The 18,612-nt window shown below is 38.1% G+C and overlaps 1 protein-coding gene across 1 annotated transcript in view; it reads left to right on the top strand.

Moving 5' to 3' along the window:
* LOC108740284 (somatomedin-B and thrombospondin type-1 domain-containing protein) overlaps positions 1–18,612 on the top strand; it is a 206,904-nt gene that overhangs the window by 161,533 nt on the left and 26,759 nt on the right. Inside the window, exon 3 of the mRNA XM_018474549.2 lies at positions 1,635–1,758. Within this exon, the coding sequence (XP_018330051.1) occupies positions 1,635–1,758 (124 nt within the window). The remainder of the gene's footprint in view (positions 1–1,634; positions 1,759–18,612) is intronic.

Here is an 18,612-nt window from a genome sequence, read left to right as displayed (position 1 = left end):
TCCGAAAAGGAACTTTCAAAGAGTGACGACGACAATTTTGTTCCTTCACTTCCGTTTGTTCTTTCTTTTGAAGTTTATATGTACCAATGCAGGAGGAGTTAATGGACGGAAACGTTTCTCGAAAATTGTAGAGCCGTGTTCCTCGGAGCGATTTCATTTTTCGGTTCGTTAACCGCTAAAGTTTTGAATTAATATTATTTGAAAATAAAGTATACTTATACACATACAGGAAACAGTTTAACCGACCATATAGACGCATTGAGCGTTGGCGGTAATGACGTACGACAGGCCGGGCTTATACTCCCCTACAACGATCGAATCGACCGACACAATGCGAGAGTGAAACTTGGATACGAACTGTACACTTATTGGATGTGTTGCTACTCGGACGCGATATGATCACAAACGACACTCATGAACATACGTCACCGCGAAATCCGAAAATATACGCGGAGGCAGCACCACCTGTTAAATATACTGCACGCCAGCACACTGCTACTAAATCTACTGTACGCCAACACAGCGCTGACAAATGAGAAGGACATAACCTCACTTTGTAGAAAATTACTGACAAATTGAAAACAAACTATGGTATTTTCTATGCTATTTCATTTTTACTATGTGTAGCTTGATATCAGGCTAAAATTTCGTCTATATTCTAGTAACTGGCTGGAGCGACAAATTTTTGGATGTGGTAACAAATGATAGTGCATTTTAGATCGCTTGATATACGTCACATGGTGTTGTATTGTTAAAGAGTTTTACATAACATCGTCGACTATAGATTGGATTAATGTTCGCAAAATAGTTAGGAGTGTAGGGAAATGCAAAGTGTCCAACCGTTCTTTCGACTGAAGACCTTTTGATAATGATGATGATAATGAAAATGTTTCACAATAATATTTTCTATTTAGATATATGAAAAGATTAACTCAAGATCGAAAAGAGTGGAGGTGGCTGTCCAACTAGTCTTAGGACTGATGACCTTATGATGATGAGATATAGCAGTTGAAGTAGACATTACCCGTCCCTGTAGTGTACTTATTTTCATTGATTTTCATCGATACATAATAGTGATTTACTTCTATTTTCTTCGCTATTTCGCGATACCTATTCAGTCGTATCGAACAACTCTCGAATACGTATCTTGTTAAAATTAATTGCTTTCGTACAATGTAAATAAAAACGTATTGAGAATTGTGGAAGAATATTTTGAGTTATAATTTCACAGTGGAGTACTAGATTCATTACTCTAGGAACAAGAGTATGCCTTGTCGCAAATTACGCTGGCAAGAAGTTCACCAGCAACCAGGTTTGCCCCAAAACTGATTAGTACGACTTTTTTTTATCACCAAGGGCTCTGGCGAGTTGGTCAAGTAAACGTGACGCAACTTCCGCCTGATGTTAAAATTTTACTTTCTATAAAGCACGCATTTCAAATTGCTTCACGTTTTCTTCATCGTAATTAGTCCCTGATCAACAGTGAATAGTTAAAATCCATAATGAAATTAAAAAATTAATAAATCGTTGACGTTCCTTCGAGGATTGAACGGCATCACTTTCTTGAAAAGTATTTGAGATATGCCGTAATTCCTGAGTATATTTTATTTAATATTTCTTTTACTTTGTTACAGAAGTGGCAATGTTGCTTCCTGGATCCCTGTCAGAAATACGAAGAATTAACGATACTAGTGATATAAGAAAGAACTTACGCCTAAATCATCCAGAAGAAGACCCTAAACATGACCCACAAAGGAAGTGAGTACTTAACATATTATTGATTGCATTACTAATTTAACATAAACACTAAACACCAACGACTCCACGATGGTTAGTGCCAAATAACTACAGATGGTAGCGAAAGATAAGTTCTGTCTACTGGGATCCGTCAAATGGGAGGAGCCTAAAAACATGGCGCCGATTAGGGAAAATTTATCGTAGTTCCTATAGTGTACCGTGCAATTTCCAAGTTTTTAAATTACGATAAAATGATAAGTATTGACACAATATGTGATTGGGCTGACACAAAGCCTCGGAAAGGAAATTTCGTTGAAGGTGAGCGTGTTTTTAATGCCAATCACATTATAAAATTCGGAAATAACAAATCCGGAAGCTAGCCTTCAAATTCCGTCAAGTTTACTGCCTACTTTTTACAAACTTCGGATTTAAAAAGTGATTCACGTTATATAATTGGTGAGGTGATTCTGGGTGATTTAAGCAATATCATATCAATGACTTGCACGTGCAAAGCCGATTTAAGAGAACGTTGCAAACACATTATTGCAACTTTGTTGTATTGCAGCAGGTAGGTTCTTAACCTCAAAATACTTATATCGTATCATTAGAATTGTGTTAAATCAATTACACAGGAATAAATAATTTCTCACTTTATAATTTTAGTATGATTCTAGTTTTAAATATTAAGGTTATGGCTGATGGTAAATACTTGCTGAAATATAATCATGTGCATTAAAATGACGTGAACAAATTTTTATTCCGGAATTCACTTCTTTGATACCTACTGCTTTCATCCAAGCTTCTATTAGTTTACTTTTTTCTCTAATTTTCCGAATATATTTTTTACATATATAAAACGGTTAGTTTTTATTGGAAAGTAGTTAATGTAGGTGAAGAGTGAAGATCTATGTCTGAAGTGCTATTGCAGCTTTTCACTGAACATATTAACTTTTTATTTGATTTAACTTTAGAAGAAAACTTCGTCGACTCCATCATCAAAAAAATTTTTACTTTTTTAACGTGTTTTATTATTTTAATAAACAATTTTACAATTTGCGTGCACAGTTCCTATGTAAATTTTTCCCTCATTGGAGTTATAAATTTTGCCACCAGATGGTGTATGCCCATTTGACGGATCCCAATAATTTGCTCAAGCATAATTTAAGTATTTTTGTATTAGGTAATATGTTTTTTGATAAATATTTTCATACAGAAGCGAATTTATATGTTTATTTTGGAACATAACTTCTTATATAATATAGAATGGCTAGTCAACGATTTAACTACAGTTAATTAATAACCTAATAGTACAATAATAATCGTAACCTCCTTTATTAGATAATTGGGAAAGTAGAAATGTCAAGGAACTATCACAGGGTGAGTGAAGATGGTAAGCCGTTTCACCACCTTGCATGTTTATGATCTTGAATTCGACTCTAGTCTCTCGACTTCTTGATTATAATTTTTGATTCCCCTATTTAAAGGGTTGCTAACTGACCTACTAATATAGTAGGTATGCAGATGTTAGCTTGCAGTGTCAAATAAACAATTTAGATGTACCAACGTTGTACCAGTGACCTAAATAAGAATTTGCATTATAACTATTCTACAAACTAGTTGAAAGGTGTATACTTATCAAACGAATGAGGAAATTTGGGAAAACATCCCTTACGTGTATTTTTTTATTAAAATTGACCACGAAAAACGGAGCATGGGTCAGTTGAGAACAGAATGCGGGTACGCTAAAAATACCTTCCAGTTCGGCACATTGCAAAATTAAAAGGTAGTACCATTTTATAGAGGAAGGTCAGTAGATAGGCTATGACAGTGCGGCCTCAAAATCCCATGTATTTTCTTATGAAGGTTCATTTTCGTCCTTTTTCGACCGTTTTACCCCTTCCGTCAACCATCTTTGACAGCTGGCATTGTCAGCCATCTTTGACAGCTGTCATCGCCGGCCATCTCTGACAGCTGTCATCGTGAACCATCGCCTCTTTGTATATTCATTACTTATAATATTATTAACTATTATTATTATTGTTATTTCTGTCACCAAAACCTAAGACTAGTACGCTAGGGGTAGAGAGATGATCCTAAAGAGAGGATGACCAAATTAATTACCAGTGTTGTAAACATAAGCGTTCGAATGCTCTAAAGTTCCATGCAATTTTGGATGCTTGTTTACGATCGCCCCGTAGATTGATGCGGTAAATAAAATAGTTCGTAACAAAGTAAAGCAGAGTATCACAAAGATAAAGTCCAATCTCGCTAATGTAAACAAAACGAGGGCTAGCAGGGAATGAAACCTGGATAAAATCAGATGGTGCAAGTAGAACCAACATAAAAAGTGCACTTCGCATGATGTATGAGAGTTTGGAGTGAATGAGAATTGCGCAGGAAGAAGAATAACGTTTTAATAGTACGAACTTTTATGTCGTCTTGGTACACTTTAAACGTGCTGCCAGACTAAACCAAAAACATTGAGACGTCTTTATTTGTTCGTGTTATCATAATAAAATTTAGCAGAACGCTACGTGCTGTTCAAGTCACACTTTTTATTTGCTAGGTTTTTGGCGTTACAGTTTTCATAAAATCTCATTACATAAATTGTATAAAAAGGAAAAACGGAAGAAGATTCATCTACAATAATTTAAATTCAATAACGTATAAACAGAACGGTTAATTTAGAAATTCGAAAATGATTGTTAAAGGTGCATGTTTGGAGCACGAGTCGGAGCGTGGAATGTTAGGTCAATGAGGCAGGTAGGGAAATTAGAAAATTTAAAAATAGAGATGGATAGATTACAATTAGATTTAGTAGGTATAAGAAGTGACTGATTTTAGATACCTAGGAAGTCAGATAAGTGAGGATGGAAGGAGTAGTAGGGATATAAAGCAGAGGATAGCGCAGGGTCGTGTCGCCTTTAATAAAAAGAAGTCACTTCTTTGCTCGCCAACGATTCATTTAGAAATTCGAAAAAGATTATCAAAGGTGTATGTTTGGAGCGCGGCACTGTACGGAAGCGAAACATGGATGGTGGACGCGGCGGAAAAGAAAAGGTTAGAAGCGTTCGAAATGTGATGTTACAGGCGAATGATGAGGATACCGTTGATAGAGAAGGTTAGAAATGAAGAGATATTAGAAAGAATAGGAGAACAGAGGACTCTATGGAAGTCAATAAGAAATAGGCGAGATAGGTTAGTAAGACACCTTCTCAGGCATGAAGGTCTAGTCAGAGACATATTAGAGGCAGAAACGGGAAATTAGGAGGGGTAGAGGTAGACCTAGATTAGATTACTCTTCGCAAATAGTTAAGGATGTGGGATGTTCTAGTTTTAGGGAAATGCGAAGTTTAGCTCAGGATAGGAAAGAGTGGAGGTACGTGTCCAACCAGTCTTAGGACTGATGACCTTATGATGATGATGATGATGTTTGGAGCGCGGCGCTGTACGGGTGCGAAACATGGACAGTAAAAAGAAAAGGTTAAAAGCGTTCCAGGATACCGTGGATAGAGAAGGTTTGAAATGAAGAGATATTAGAAAGAATAGGACAACAGAGGAATCTATGGAAGTCAATAAGAAATAGGCGAGATATGTTAGTAAGACACCTTCTCAGGCATGAAGGTCTAGTCAGAGACATATTAGTGGTAGAAACGGAAGTTAGGAGGGGTAGAGGTAGACCTAGATTAAATTATTATTCGCAAATAGTTAAGGATATGGGTTGTTTTTTAGCTCAGGATAAAAACGAGGGGAGGTGCGGGTCCAACCAGTTTTAGGACTGACGACCTTACGATGATCATGATACGTATAAAAACTGACTTTTGTGAGTACCTGTTTGAAAAAATTAAATCTACAGTTAATGATGAGAATCATCCCGTAATTTTCCACACTTAAAGGCGAAATATTTTCTACAAATTTACACGAGAATACGTTTGAGATGTTACCTATCTAATAAAAAAAATTCATTAAAACCGGTTCACAATCGGCGAAGAAATCGCGTTACATACATAAAAGAAAATCGAGAAACTCCTTTCTTTGGAATACGGATGAAAGGTGTACATTGTCACATGCATATTTATTTACTTGAGATTATTCTACTCCTAATATCTTAAAGTTAAATCGTATGATTATAAGATGCTTCACCCTGATAGAATTCGTTTTTCCCCACCTTGAAGCATCTTCCATGCTTGTGGATCCTAGCGTTCGTTTGACAAACGTAGTCTTCCTTGTAGAGTTTTCTTTTCTATCATATAAATTTTAGATTTTAATCCTTTGTTCTATGAGTGACATATGTTCTTCAATTTATAATTAAAATCATAGTCCTTGGGCCATAAGCGATAATACATTGTGGTCAAAACCATGACGCGTAACAGCTACTGAAGAATAAAGTTAGAAGGATAAAATTAACAATTTATTCTAATTGAATCTGAAAAATAAGAATAAATGAATCATTATTGATCAAATCCACCATCGTCTTCTTGTCACCATTGTCACGAGCTCTGATTTGTCTACCACCATTACGCAGAGGTAATTTCTCAAAGACTCTAATAAATGTTCCTTGTCTGCTATAACTGGTGTGAATCTGACGATCTTCGTGGTGTTTTCTTAGGATTCTTCCCAGCTGCATGATCTAGAGGTTGCGACCATTGTTTAACATTCGGCAGGATAACGGCTCGATTTCGGGTCCGACTGGCCTAGGCCAAGGTTTTAATGGTTTCCTTGAATCACTTAAGCAAATGCCAGGGTCACAAATAATTTTTCACTCACTTCTGTTTCATTTCATTCGTCTCTTCTTTAACTCCCTAACCACCACTAACCTATTTCCATGGTTCCTAAAAGGAGGCTGAAGAAGGACTTCCACCCTACCTTTCGGCAAATCTGGAGTGTCTTCCCGCCCACAAGTATTAGTGGCTGGTAGAAATAAAGAACCCAAAAGTTTTTTCTTTTTTTTTTTTAGGTCTGTTCATCTTAGTCAGACTTTAAAAATGTAGTAGCCGAAAGTTGAGTAAAGTTCAGGGTGCATATGCTATCTATCGCTTCAGAATATTTAATAACACAGATTCTCATCTATAGTTTTATATTTTAAAGAACTTTCAAAAATCTGTTAACAGTAAAAGGTTGTGTCCACGTTTCTGTAAAGTAGCTAGATGTCCCTGCTACATTTCCTATTTTCATTTCTGCAATGGTGGCAAAAACACATCATGAAGAATCTGATTAATAATCATCATAGGGTCGTCAGTCCTAAGACTGGTTGGACACTCACCTCCATTCCCTCCTATCCTGAGCTAATCTTCTCATTTCCCTAAAACTAGAACAGCCCACATCCTTAACTATTTGCGAACAGTAATCTAACCCAGTTCTATCTCTATCCCTCCTAACTCCTGTTTCTGCCTCTAATATGTCTCTGAATAGACCTTCATGCCTGAGAAGGTGTCCTACCAACCTATCTCGCCTATTTTTTATTGACTTCCATAGAGTCCTCTGTTCTCCTATTCTTTCTAATACCTCTTCATTTCTAACCTTCTCTATCCACGGTATCCTCATCATTCGCCTATAACATCACATTTCGAACGCTTCTAACCTTTTATTTTCCGCCACGCCCACTGTCCATGTTTCGTACCTGTACAACGCCGCGCTCCAAACATTCACCTTTAACAACCTTTTTCGAATTTCTAAATTAATCGTTCGCGAGCATAGAAGTAACTCCTTTTTATTAAAGGCGACACGACACTGCGCTATCCTCTGCTTAATATCCTTACTACTCCTTCCGTCCTGACTTATCTGTCTTCCTAGATATCTAAAATCAGCCACTTCTTCTAATTTTTCGTCTCCTATCCTTATATTTGCTCTTTCCTTACTTTTTCTTAATAATAATTGATTGAATTGATTAATAATAATGAACAATTTTTGAATTGTCCGTAACCTTTCAGATTCTTGTTCAGAATTGCTAATTCTGCCAGTAAACTAAAATTTAGTACGATCTATCAACTTTATCCCTTATTCCCAAAACTCCTTTATTACGTGCATACTAATCCTCTCTGCATTGTGCACTGAAGCTTTTGAAAATACTCGGCAGTAGTTGACGCTAGATATAAGCACACCCATACATACGAGGGTGGATTGATAAGTTTCCGGCCTAACCAAGAGATGACGCCACTAGGCCTACCTTGAGGTGACATTCTATAGTACCATCCTTGGATAGCTTGTAGCTATAGTTTCAGCCCGATCTCCTTGCTAGTGTAGGTTTGACAGCACGCTGAACAAGACGCCTCTGTGGTTTTCGTAAAAATGGAAAAGCAGGAAAATCGTGCTGTCATCAAATACTTTTATTTGAAGGGGTTAACGCCGAAGGAAATTAAAAAAGAGATGGACTCAACACTGGGGACATCCTCCCCGTCATATTCAACCGTTAAGCAGTGGGTTTCCGAGTTTAAAAAGGGTCGTGTGAGCACCTCTGATGGGCCTCGCTCAGGACGCCCCGTTGAGGTCACAACTCCAGATATGATCGAAAAAATTCATCAAATAGTGCTGGGAGACCGCAGATTGAAAGTGCGTGAGATAGCTGAGACCTGTAAGATGTCATATGAACGTGTGCAACATATTTTGCACCAACATTTGCATATGGAAAAGCTCTGTGCAAGATGGGTGCCGCGTTTGCTAACAGTCGACCAAAAATTGATTCGAAAAAACATTTCTACCGCAAATTTGTCATTGTATAAGCGTAATCCAAGCGAATTTTTGCGTCGATTCGTAACCGTTGACGAAACGTGGGTCCACCACTACACTCCTGAAACCAAAGAACAGTCTAAACAGTGGATTGGACCAGGGGAACCAACTCCAAAGAAGGCAAAAACAATTTTTTCGGCGAACAAGGTTATGGCTACTGTTTTTTGGGATGCAAGAGGTATTATATACATTGATTACCTTGCAAAGGGTAATACTATCACTGGTCAATACTACGCAGACTTATTGCAACGTTTGAGCCACGAGGTGAAAATTAAACGACCTCATCTGGCGAAGAAAAAAATCTTGTTTCATCACGATAACGCACCAGCGCACACGTCAATCGTTGCGACGGCTAAAATCAACGATCTAAAGTTTGAATTGATGCCGCACCCTCCTTACTCTCCAGACCTAGCCCCGAGTGACTATTTTCTGTTCCCTAATCTCAAAAAATGGCTTGGCGGTAAGAGATTTGCGGACAATGAAGAAGTAATCGAAGCTGTAAATGGTTATTTTGAGGAGCTTGACGAATCAGTCTATAGAGATGGCATTAATAGACTGGAACACCGCTATGAGAAATGTATCAGCCTTGGAGGAGATTATGTTGAGAAATAAAAAAAAAAAATTTTTAAAAACCTTGTTTTTCTTGGTCAGGCCGGAAACTTATCAATCCACCCTCGTATATTATTGTGGTAGGTCAAGAATTTCAAAACTGAGCAATCCGACACAAAGCCATACGTCCGTCTTTTTACTTTTTGTAAGAATTTAGCGGATGGACTGGACTCAAGAAGTCGGAATTTGCGAGAGGGCATAATGAATGCTTTAAATCATCAAGTTTTGCGCTCTTATACTATGTACAAGGCAGTTTCGGGATATTTGCATAAATATGTTTGCAAATGGCACAGGACACAAGCTATACATATGTAATATATATATACAAGACTGGATATGTAGACGTGTGTGGATCTGTGTAAATATTCCAAAGTTCCGGTATTAACCGATTTGCTTGCCGCATATGCAGCAAGCTAAAAAGCGAATTTGTATACTCAACCAGACAATTAACATATAAATAAGGTTTAAGCTAATGCATACATCTAACCTCGAAGATTTGTGAATGAATAAATATCTGTACGTAAATAACTGAACACTTTGGGAGATGCTTATCAAGGTACTATAAATTTTAAATGGTGAAATTCAATATCATGTGTCCACCGTATAAGTGTTTATGCACCATTGATAAATATTAGATATGTAGGAAAGACAAGACAATTAGAGATAGTTTTACATAAAATGAAAAAAATGCTGGTATGGAAGAGAAGAAGAAGTAGGGAAAAAGCGAATATAAAGGTAGGAGATGAATGATTAGTTGATGTGACTGATTTTAGGTATTTTGGAAATCAGATAAGTCAGGACGGAAGGAGTAGTAGGGATATAGATCAGAGGATAGCGCAGGGTTGTGTAGCCTTCAATAAAAAGAAGTCACCTCTTTGCTCGCCAACGATTCATTTAGAAATTCGAAAAAGATTATCAAAGGTGTATGTTTGGAGCGCGGCACTGTACGGAAGCGAAACATGGATGGTGGACGCGGCGGAAAAGAAAAGGTTAGAAGCGTTCGAAATGTGATGTTACAGGCGAATGATGAGGGTACCGTTGATAGAGAAGGTTATAAATGAAGAGGTACTAGAAAGAATAGGAGAACAAAGGACTCCATGGAAGTCAATAAGAAATAGGCGAGATAAGTTGGTAGGACAGCTTCTCGGGCATGAAGGTCTAGAGACATACTAGAGGCACAAACAGATGTTAAGAGGATTAGAGGTAGACCTAGATTGGATTACTGTTCGCAAATAGTTAAGAATGTGGGATATTCTAGTTTTAGGGAAAACCGAAGATTAGCTCAGAATAGGAAAGAGTAAAGGTGAGGCTCCAACCAGTTTTAGGCCTGACGACCTTTGAATTTTTTTTGTAGGCTTAATTCAATGTATTAGAGAATCAAGTTTACCCACTACAGATAACCTCAAAGTAATGAGGAAAAATTGTTGATACTGTAACTTTCCTTACCGGGAATCAAACCCGGATTCCTGGTTTCACGCACCAGTGTTCTACCACTAAGCTACAAGGAGTTGACAGCAGCTTCATTAATTTGAGGTTATTTGTAGTAGGTAATCGAGTATTAATAAAATAGATACAGATACAAGGTTCATATTGTTGTTACAACGGCTTTTCGGTTAAAACATTAACATTTTTAAAACACATTGTGTTATGCAAATTAATAGAAGGTGAAACGTTGGTGCTGGTCTCTTCATGAAACTGTTTTTTGGCTTAAAATAAGGACAAGAAATGAAAAAACGAATAGTTTTAGTTGAACGCACTCATCATAACCTACAATTGCATATCCAGGCATTCCTCTTTTTCCTTCCTTATAATTCTCGTTAAAAGTACGGCGTTATAATAGCGGATATTGGAAGGCGTTGAAGAGGACGAATGGCATTCCTCCGATGGAGCCAGATGCTTAAAGCAAGAAATTTTCTAAATAGCAAATTTTAAGGTTACTCCAATAAAATTTAGCTATTTTCAATTTGTAATAGATATCGTGGAAGGTGGGCAAATCTTGTATTCCCTTCTCTTCCCCCGGTATATGAGTTGTGCTTATTCTATAAAATGAGCGAATCAGGGAATATTTTTTATTAAAGTTGAAATTTATTTTTGGGGATGATGCAATTTTTACCCTCTTTGTATTTCCCTACTAGTACTCCCTATCATACCAAATAAAAGGACAGAAAACTAATTTTGAATTAAAAATAATTTTGGTTTCCAAGTCCCCTTCGAAGGGAAGCTTTTTCTACCCATAATCCCCTACATCTACTCCGTCCCGAATCCAGCAGCATGCCAGAGGTTACTAAAGCTGACCTGAAAATACTAATGAAGGACTACATTCAGGATAATCTTCAGATGTTTTGTGTTAGTAATTAGGTGAATTAAATGTGGACATTTAATAACGACTTAAAACAATAATTTACTTTAAAGATATCTATCAATCAATAGCATAAGTGAAAGAAGATTACGGTTATCACTGTGACAGGCGAATTCCCTTCGATACTTTGAGCACGGAACCCTAAACGTTATAGAGAAAATTTACACGTAACATTAGTACCAAAATCACACTGTAAAGATATTTTATATAATAGGGTCACTCAAGGTTGATCTAACCTAAAATACCTGCATTTTTGTAGGCGGTCATAAGTCAGTTTCATGTGTGCAGAACTGTTACTGATGAAGGTAATTCGATAGCATTACCGAACTGTGTAGAATCAGAATCCATAAGTTTCTACAGTCTATTTCAATTTGTTAGAATTGTGACCTTGAAGAAATTGCGCGAAAATAGAAAGAATACACACTAGGCGTGAGCAAGACAGAAATAGTTGGAACAAGGTTGAACGAGCAGAGCTCTCGATGGGCGGTCTTAGGAGATCGGCTAGAACTGTACAGTACTAGACGAAAATGTTTAGCAATTTCTTAAAACAAAAATGTATATAAATTAACAATAGAAAACAAAACAAAAGTTTTATAGGTGTGTAGAACGTTAAGTTGATTCACTTGTTATTATTTTTGGCCAAATATGCTTTTAAATAAAGCATATTTTTAAATTTTAACGAGGCAGTTTAAATAATTTTGCAAATGGTACTGTACACTTTTGTCTAGTTCTCGCTCGATGATCGGTGGAGAAATGAGCTCCATAGTCAAATATGATTGAATTTGGAATTATGCTACGGCGCATCCTAATAAAAGGAAGGGGCATGCATATCTCTAACTTCTTGAAACGAACAGTACTGTAGCTTTCTGCATGAGAGTCCCAGTTTAGCAGCAGGAGGGGCATGCATGAGCGTCACTAGAAAACATTTCTTTCAAAATAGTTCTCTACTAAAAATGCATCATGTGTACCTCGTAAGCTCAACTGTGACGTTGGGTCGTGTCATATGCATTTCGTGTCATTCTGAATATAATTTTCGCTTAAAGAAAAATGCAAGCATCGGCAGCATTACCATTAGCAGTACACTAGACGCCTGTAAACATCCGACGAGGTTTGTCATCGCAGTAGCCCGAGCTCAGTTTTTTTGTAAGTTTAATGGATATTTTAAAGCGGACAGTTTTTGTACGTAGCAACATAGCATGTCGTGTTATGAACAAATGTAGACAAAAAGAAGACTTCAAGAACTTACGTAAATAGGTCGGCGGTCATAAAACACTGACATGACGCTGTAAACGACGAGAAATTTTATTATCGTTCGTATTACATTCTGCGGGAGGTATAAAAGTTATAATTACAAGAAGACAAAACGCAAGAAAGATTCACAAAGAGATTTATTAGTTCTCCTTGTAATTATCGTGTAGGTAATAGCATAATAACAGATAGTATAACGTTCGGATGTATCAAATATAAGGTTGTTCGAAAAGTCATTTCGTTTTTTTTTGTGGAAATGAAAGACAGTTTTCGTATAATAAATAAATACTTTATTAAATTATATATTGACCGTTCTGGTCCAACACCTTTTGCCATCTTTCTGGTAGTAGCATAATTCCACGCTCATAAAATTTTTGGTCTTTGCTGGCAAAAAACTGATCGAGGAGGTTTTTGACCTCCTCATTTGAGGTGAAGGTTTTACCGTCTAAAAAATTTTGGAGTGACCGGAACAAATAATAATCCGATGGTGCCAGGTCTGGAGAATATGGTGGGTGTAGCATTGTATCCCATTCAAGCTGTAAAAGCTTTTGGCGAGTGACCAAACTTGTGTGAGGTCTCGCGTTGTCTTGGTGAAACACTACACCTTTCCTGTTGATTAGTTCTGACCTTTTCTGTTGAAGTGCATCATTCAGTTTGTCCAGCTGATGACAGTAGACTTCCGAATTAATCGTTGTGTTATCCGGTAAAAGCTCAAAAAAAACGATTCCTTTAAAATCCCACCAAACAGACAGCATCACCTTTTTTTGGTGAATATCGGCTTTGGAAATGGTTTGAGCCGGTTCATCTTTTTTGCTCCATGACCTCTTGCGTTTGACGTTGTTGTATACAACCCATTTTTCGTCCCCAGTGATGATGCGCTTCAAAAACGGATCATTTTCGTGACGTTTGAGAAGCGAATCGCAGACGTCAATGCGGCGACACAGATTTCTCTCTGTGAGAACATGGGGAACCCATACATCGAGCTTCGAGGATAATCCCAGGCCTTTCAAGTGGTCATAAACTGTTGAATTTGATAAATTTAACCTCAATCCGATCTCACGTGTTGTTATTCGCCGGTTCACATCAACTAATGCCTTTATCGCGTCTTTATCAGCTTCAACCGGCCTTCCCGAACGTGGTGCATCTTCGACATCAAAATTGCCGGATCGAAATTTAGCGAACCAGTTCTGGCACTGGCGTACTGTCAACACACCTTCTCCATACACATCAGTCAATTTCTTTCTGGCTTGAACAGCATTTTTACCCTTTCTGTAGTAAAACAGTAAGATATGTCGAAAATGCTGCTTATCGCTCTCCATGTTTAAAAGGGCACCAACCAAAAACTACTGCGTAGAATTATTTGGAATTTTTCACACACAAGCCTTGCCATATGAGCTCTCAAAGCATATAAAAATTATACGGCTTAAATGTGAAGTTGGGTGCAAAAGAATACAATTAAATCCTCTGTCGGGAAAACGAAACGAAATGACTTTCCGAACAACCCGATATATTAGAAATTTAGACAGTCAATTCACGTAGGTATCAACCGTTGGGTAAACAGCGTCTTTGGTGTATTCCAGTAGTGGCTATTCAGGTGATGCAGGGTGAAACGGAAAAACTTAGTTCAAGAAACCGTATAAAATTGGTGTATCTGCCCAGAGCGCTCTCATATATTTATAAGAGCCTTTATAATGCTCTTAATATACGTAATAAACGACCAGATGTGCGGATTGTAATCCCAGTGGCAAATTAGGAAGAGATGGTAAACTTATCTCTTCTGCATCTGTATGCTTTTTGTACGTGTACGTTAGCTGTTCGTATTTTCATTTTCAGTTTATTTAGAATAATGTAATGATTCCCACCTTTCGGATTAGTCCCCATGCCCCCCTTGGGCGAGGGATTGATGTACGCTCAAACAGCGCACGTAGGTCGAAATCACCGCTGCTAATAATTCTATCTACGGAGTGAACAAACCCCTCAGAATCTTCTGCTGCGGGCAGGACCTATTTATATTCCCTATCAGGTTTAGCTGGATCACCTCTACCCAACATGCGAGATTAAAACACTACCACTAGAAGTCCAACATCAAGATAAAAGAGAAGCAGGAAGATTCGTATTCTCGGGCTTCAAAAAAAAAAAACATTTGGGTGTTTCATTCCCAACAGCCACTATTGCGGGTGGGCGGACAGTCCCTCCGGACTACAAAGGAAGGTAGAACGGAAAGCCCTCTTCGGCCTTCTTCTAGGAATCGTAGGAATGGGTGGGTGGGTGGTGGTTCGGGTGAGAAAGTTGAGACGGACGAAATGAAGACAGAAGAGAATGAAAGATTATCTGTGGAATAGTACCGACCCAGCATTTGCCTAAGTGATCCAAGGAAACCACAGAAAAACTTGGACTAAGGGAGATGGACCCGGAATCGAACCAACATCCTCCCGAAAGCTAAGCAATGGTCTAAACCTCTAGGTCATGCCGCTGGGTGGCTCGAGTTTCTCGTAGCACCAGTTTATATCCCTGGTTGGATTATCGACTAGGAGGAGAACTTGTTCCACTCCAGTTTTGGTAAGCCATCTTTTGAGTTCATGAAGATCGTCATCTTTCCTTGATCCTTGACACTTGACACTCATGTCTGCTGGACTACCCTGGTTAATTGTGATGAGTGATCGCGAACCTCTGTCACGCATCTTTACCTACTAAGATTCCACCATTGTTACCACATTTCGTGGGATCGGTTTCGGGTGAGCATTGTGTAGTCTGCCCGATAGCTTGGATTCTCATATTCTAGGATTCGACACCTTAAGCAACTTCTTTATACTACACACCTGGCGATTTGGCTAAACTACCTCAATATCCTCAGATACCTAACCTAGTATCATATATGTACTCTGACGTCTGTCCGGCCTCCTGCACGTCAAACCCGAAATTCTGATTCAATTCAATATACTAGAACAATTTATTCTCATTGCGGCGTGTTGATGAAGAGAAATGTGAAGTCAAAATCGAAATCCACAGTTTCAACAGATAACTGAGCAAGAACTAATGACATTCTATGACCCAACAAAATATATGTATATGATTGTAATGCTTCTTCAATATAGTATCGAAATGAGATTTACAATTAGTGAAATGGTAAAGGAATGCGAGTTCTAACTTTATCAAAATTCTCCGTTGGGATTAGTCTTCAGTGTCCTCTCACTCTCGTGCAAATGTCTTACACTAGCAAGGGGTCAAAAAAGGGAATTTATTATTCCTGATTCTCTACAATAAACCTGGTAAACGAAACATGTCACCGAGAACAAGACCAAGAAAGGAAACTCCACAGCAACGCATCAACTGAATGTGATATTTGTTTAATTAAATATCAATACACGCCTGTCTGTCTATCTGTCTGAGAAATGTTGAAATTGACTTCAACTTTTCCAACCCTCTTTACATTTCGGCATGTTTACTTTCCCTTAATTTACTACGATGGAGATCGATAACGTTTCCGCGTCCAGAAAGGAAACCGAGTATCTATGCCGGTAGGTAAAGAAAAAAAGAAAAGTAATAAAAGAGCAACAACAGTTAGTTAATTTGTTTTCGCGTACAGACACAAACGCATGCATATGGAACGAAACGTTTTCGGGTATGGCTTCAGTTCAGTGCTTATTTAAAAGTTGGCGGCGCATATCTCTCTATCTGGCCGGGTGCCGGTAGATTGCCGACACTTTTCCGTGTCTGTGTGTGAAAGATGGATACATCCATCTTCCATTTTCCCTACGGCTCTTTTGCCAAAACCTCACACACACACATAATACACATCTATATATATATATATAAAACGAAACTGGAAAAATATTTATTCGGTTAACGGAGCGAGCGAATGATTTATGTAGTGGTGTAGAGAGGACCGAATATACAAAAAAAAGGACGGGGAAAATGTCTGGATTATACGTAAAATTACGGACTATACATGATGCATACACGTAGCACGTGCAGGTGACGGTACATGCACCATTATAAAATTCGCCGGTAATAAACGAAGAGGTTAACAACTCCTCAAATTTTGACTGGAAGTAACCGTAGTGGGTCTTTCCTTTTTTTTCAACTGGGATGGTAAAAAACAAAAGAAAACCTTAGTATGTAGTATGCTCGATCTATCAGATCGATTCCGTCCCGTCTACCATGGTCCAAGTACTTCTGTGGCTTTATTGGATCATTCAAGCAAATGCAGGGATAACCTTTCACCTCTCTTTTGACTTGATTTTGCTCGACTCATCTTTCTCCCCCTAATCACCTCCCATCTACTCCACAATTCCTAAAAGGAGGGTTAGTTAGACGTTCCTTCCTACAATATTGCCGATCCTCGAAATAACACCATAACAATGTTCTCATCATCATCATATCGAAATCAGTCCCAAGATTGATTAGACACCCACTTCCTTTCTTTCTTATTTTGAGTAGATCTTCCCATTTCTCTTAAACGAGAACATCCCATATCCCTAACTGTTTATGAATAGTAATCTAATCTAGGTCAACATCTGCCCCTCTTAACTTTTGTTTGTGCATCTAATATGACTTTTGTTAGCCCTTCATGCCAGAGGACGTTCCCCGAGGGTAATTGGTGTCGTCATCGTGTGCTGCCATCTATCAAACCACGCCAAAACGAATTTCAGACTGATTTGATAGGTTAGTTTGGATTTGGCAGCCATTCCACTCAGACGTGCTTCGTTATTTTCGCTAAGATGGAAAAAGAGCAGTATCGTTCGGTAACTCGCTTTTTGTTTTTCGATGGGAAAAAATGCGAGGAGATGAAAACAAAGTTGGATACTGTTTATGGAGACATTTCGCCATCTACGACCACAGTTAGATATTGCTTCAACGAATTTAAACGTGGGCAAAGATCCATTTTTGTTAGGAGCGACCAGCAAGCCTGGCAAACGTTGTTACCGAGGAAATCATTTTACGGATTTTTTAGGAAAAGGAAGAACCATCACTGGACAATACTACATCGGACCACTTCGAGACACGGACGCATTTGGCGGAAAAGAAGGTGCGTTTTTAACACGATAACGCACCGACACATTCATCAGGAGTTGAGGAAAATGTCTGGATTATACGCAAAAATTACGGACAATACATGATGCATACACGTAGCACGTGCAGGTGACGGTACATGCACCATTATAAAGTTCGCCGGTAATAAACGAAGAGGTTAATAACTCCTCAAATTTTGACTGGAAGTAACCTTACTGGGTGTTCGCGCAAGGTCCTAGAACCTTATTATTATTATTATCATCAAAGTGTCTTCGGTAAAAGAGATAAAGGGTGGCGGTACCACCCCTACCCCATTTTGGTTAAAAATTGAGTTGTTTGGTACAAAAACAAGGGTTCGAAAAACTCTCGTGAAGTCTCCTCAAATTTCATCTATCCTAGCTAAGTTATGTCGTCAAATTAATTATTCTTCTTTTTCTAAGTGTTAATTGTTAAGTGTTCCTTAAGTTTGTATATAGTTTTTTGGTTAATATACGGTTAAAAAACATTGAAAAGTTTATTAGAGAAAGTGAGCTCTTGTCAAAGTTACAAGTAGCATTTCCACGAAACACTGGGCCTTTCCTTTTTTTCAACTGGGATGGTAAAAAACAAAAGAAAACCTTAGTATGTATACTGCTCGATCTATCAGTTCGATCCCGTACCGTCTACCATGGTCTAAGTACTTTTGTGGCCTTATTGGATCATTTAAGCAAGTGCTAGGGCAACAATATTCCGCAGAGATAACCTTTCACTTCTCTTCTGACTTGATTTTGCTCGACTCATGTTTGGCCCGTTAATCACCTCCCATCAACTCCAGGATTTCTAAAAGAAGGGTTAGAAGGACGTTCCCCCTACAATATCACCGATCCTCGGAATAACACCATAACAGCGTTCTCATCATCATCATATTAAAATCAGTCCCA

Source organism: Agrilus planipennis, unplaced genomic scaffold, assembly GCF_000699045.2.
Source record: "Agrilus planipennis isolate EAB-ADULT unplaced genomic scaffold, Apla_2.0 scaffold227, whole genome shotgun sequence".
NCBI lineage: Eukaryota > Metazoa > Arthropoda > Insecta > Coleoptera > Buprestidae > Agrilus > Agrilus planipennis.
The sequence above is the reverse complement of the archived record's forward strand: the minus strand, read 5'-3'. Positions and strand labels throughout refer to the sequence as shown.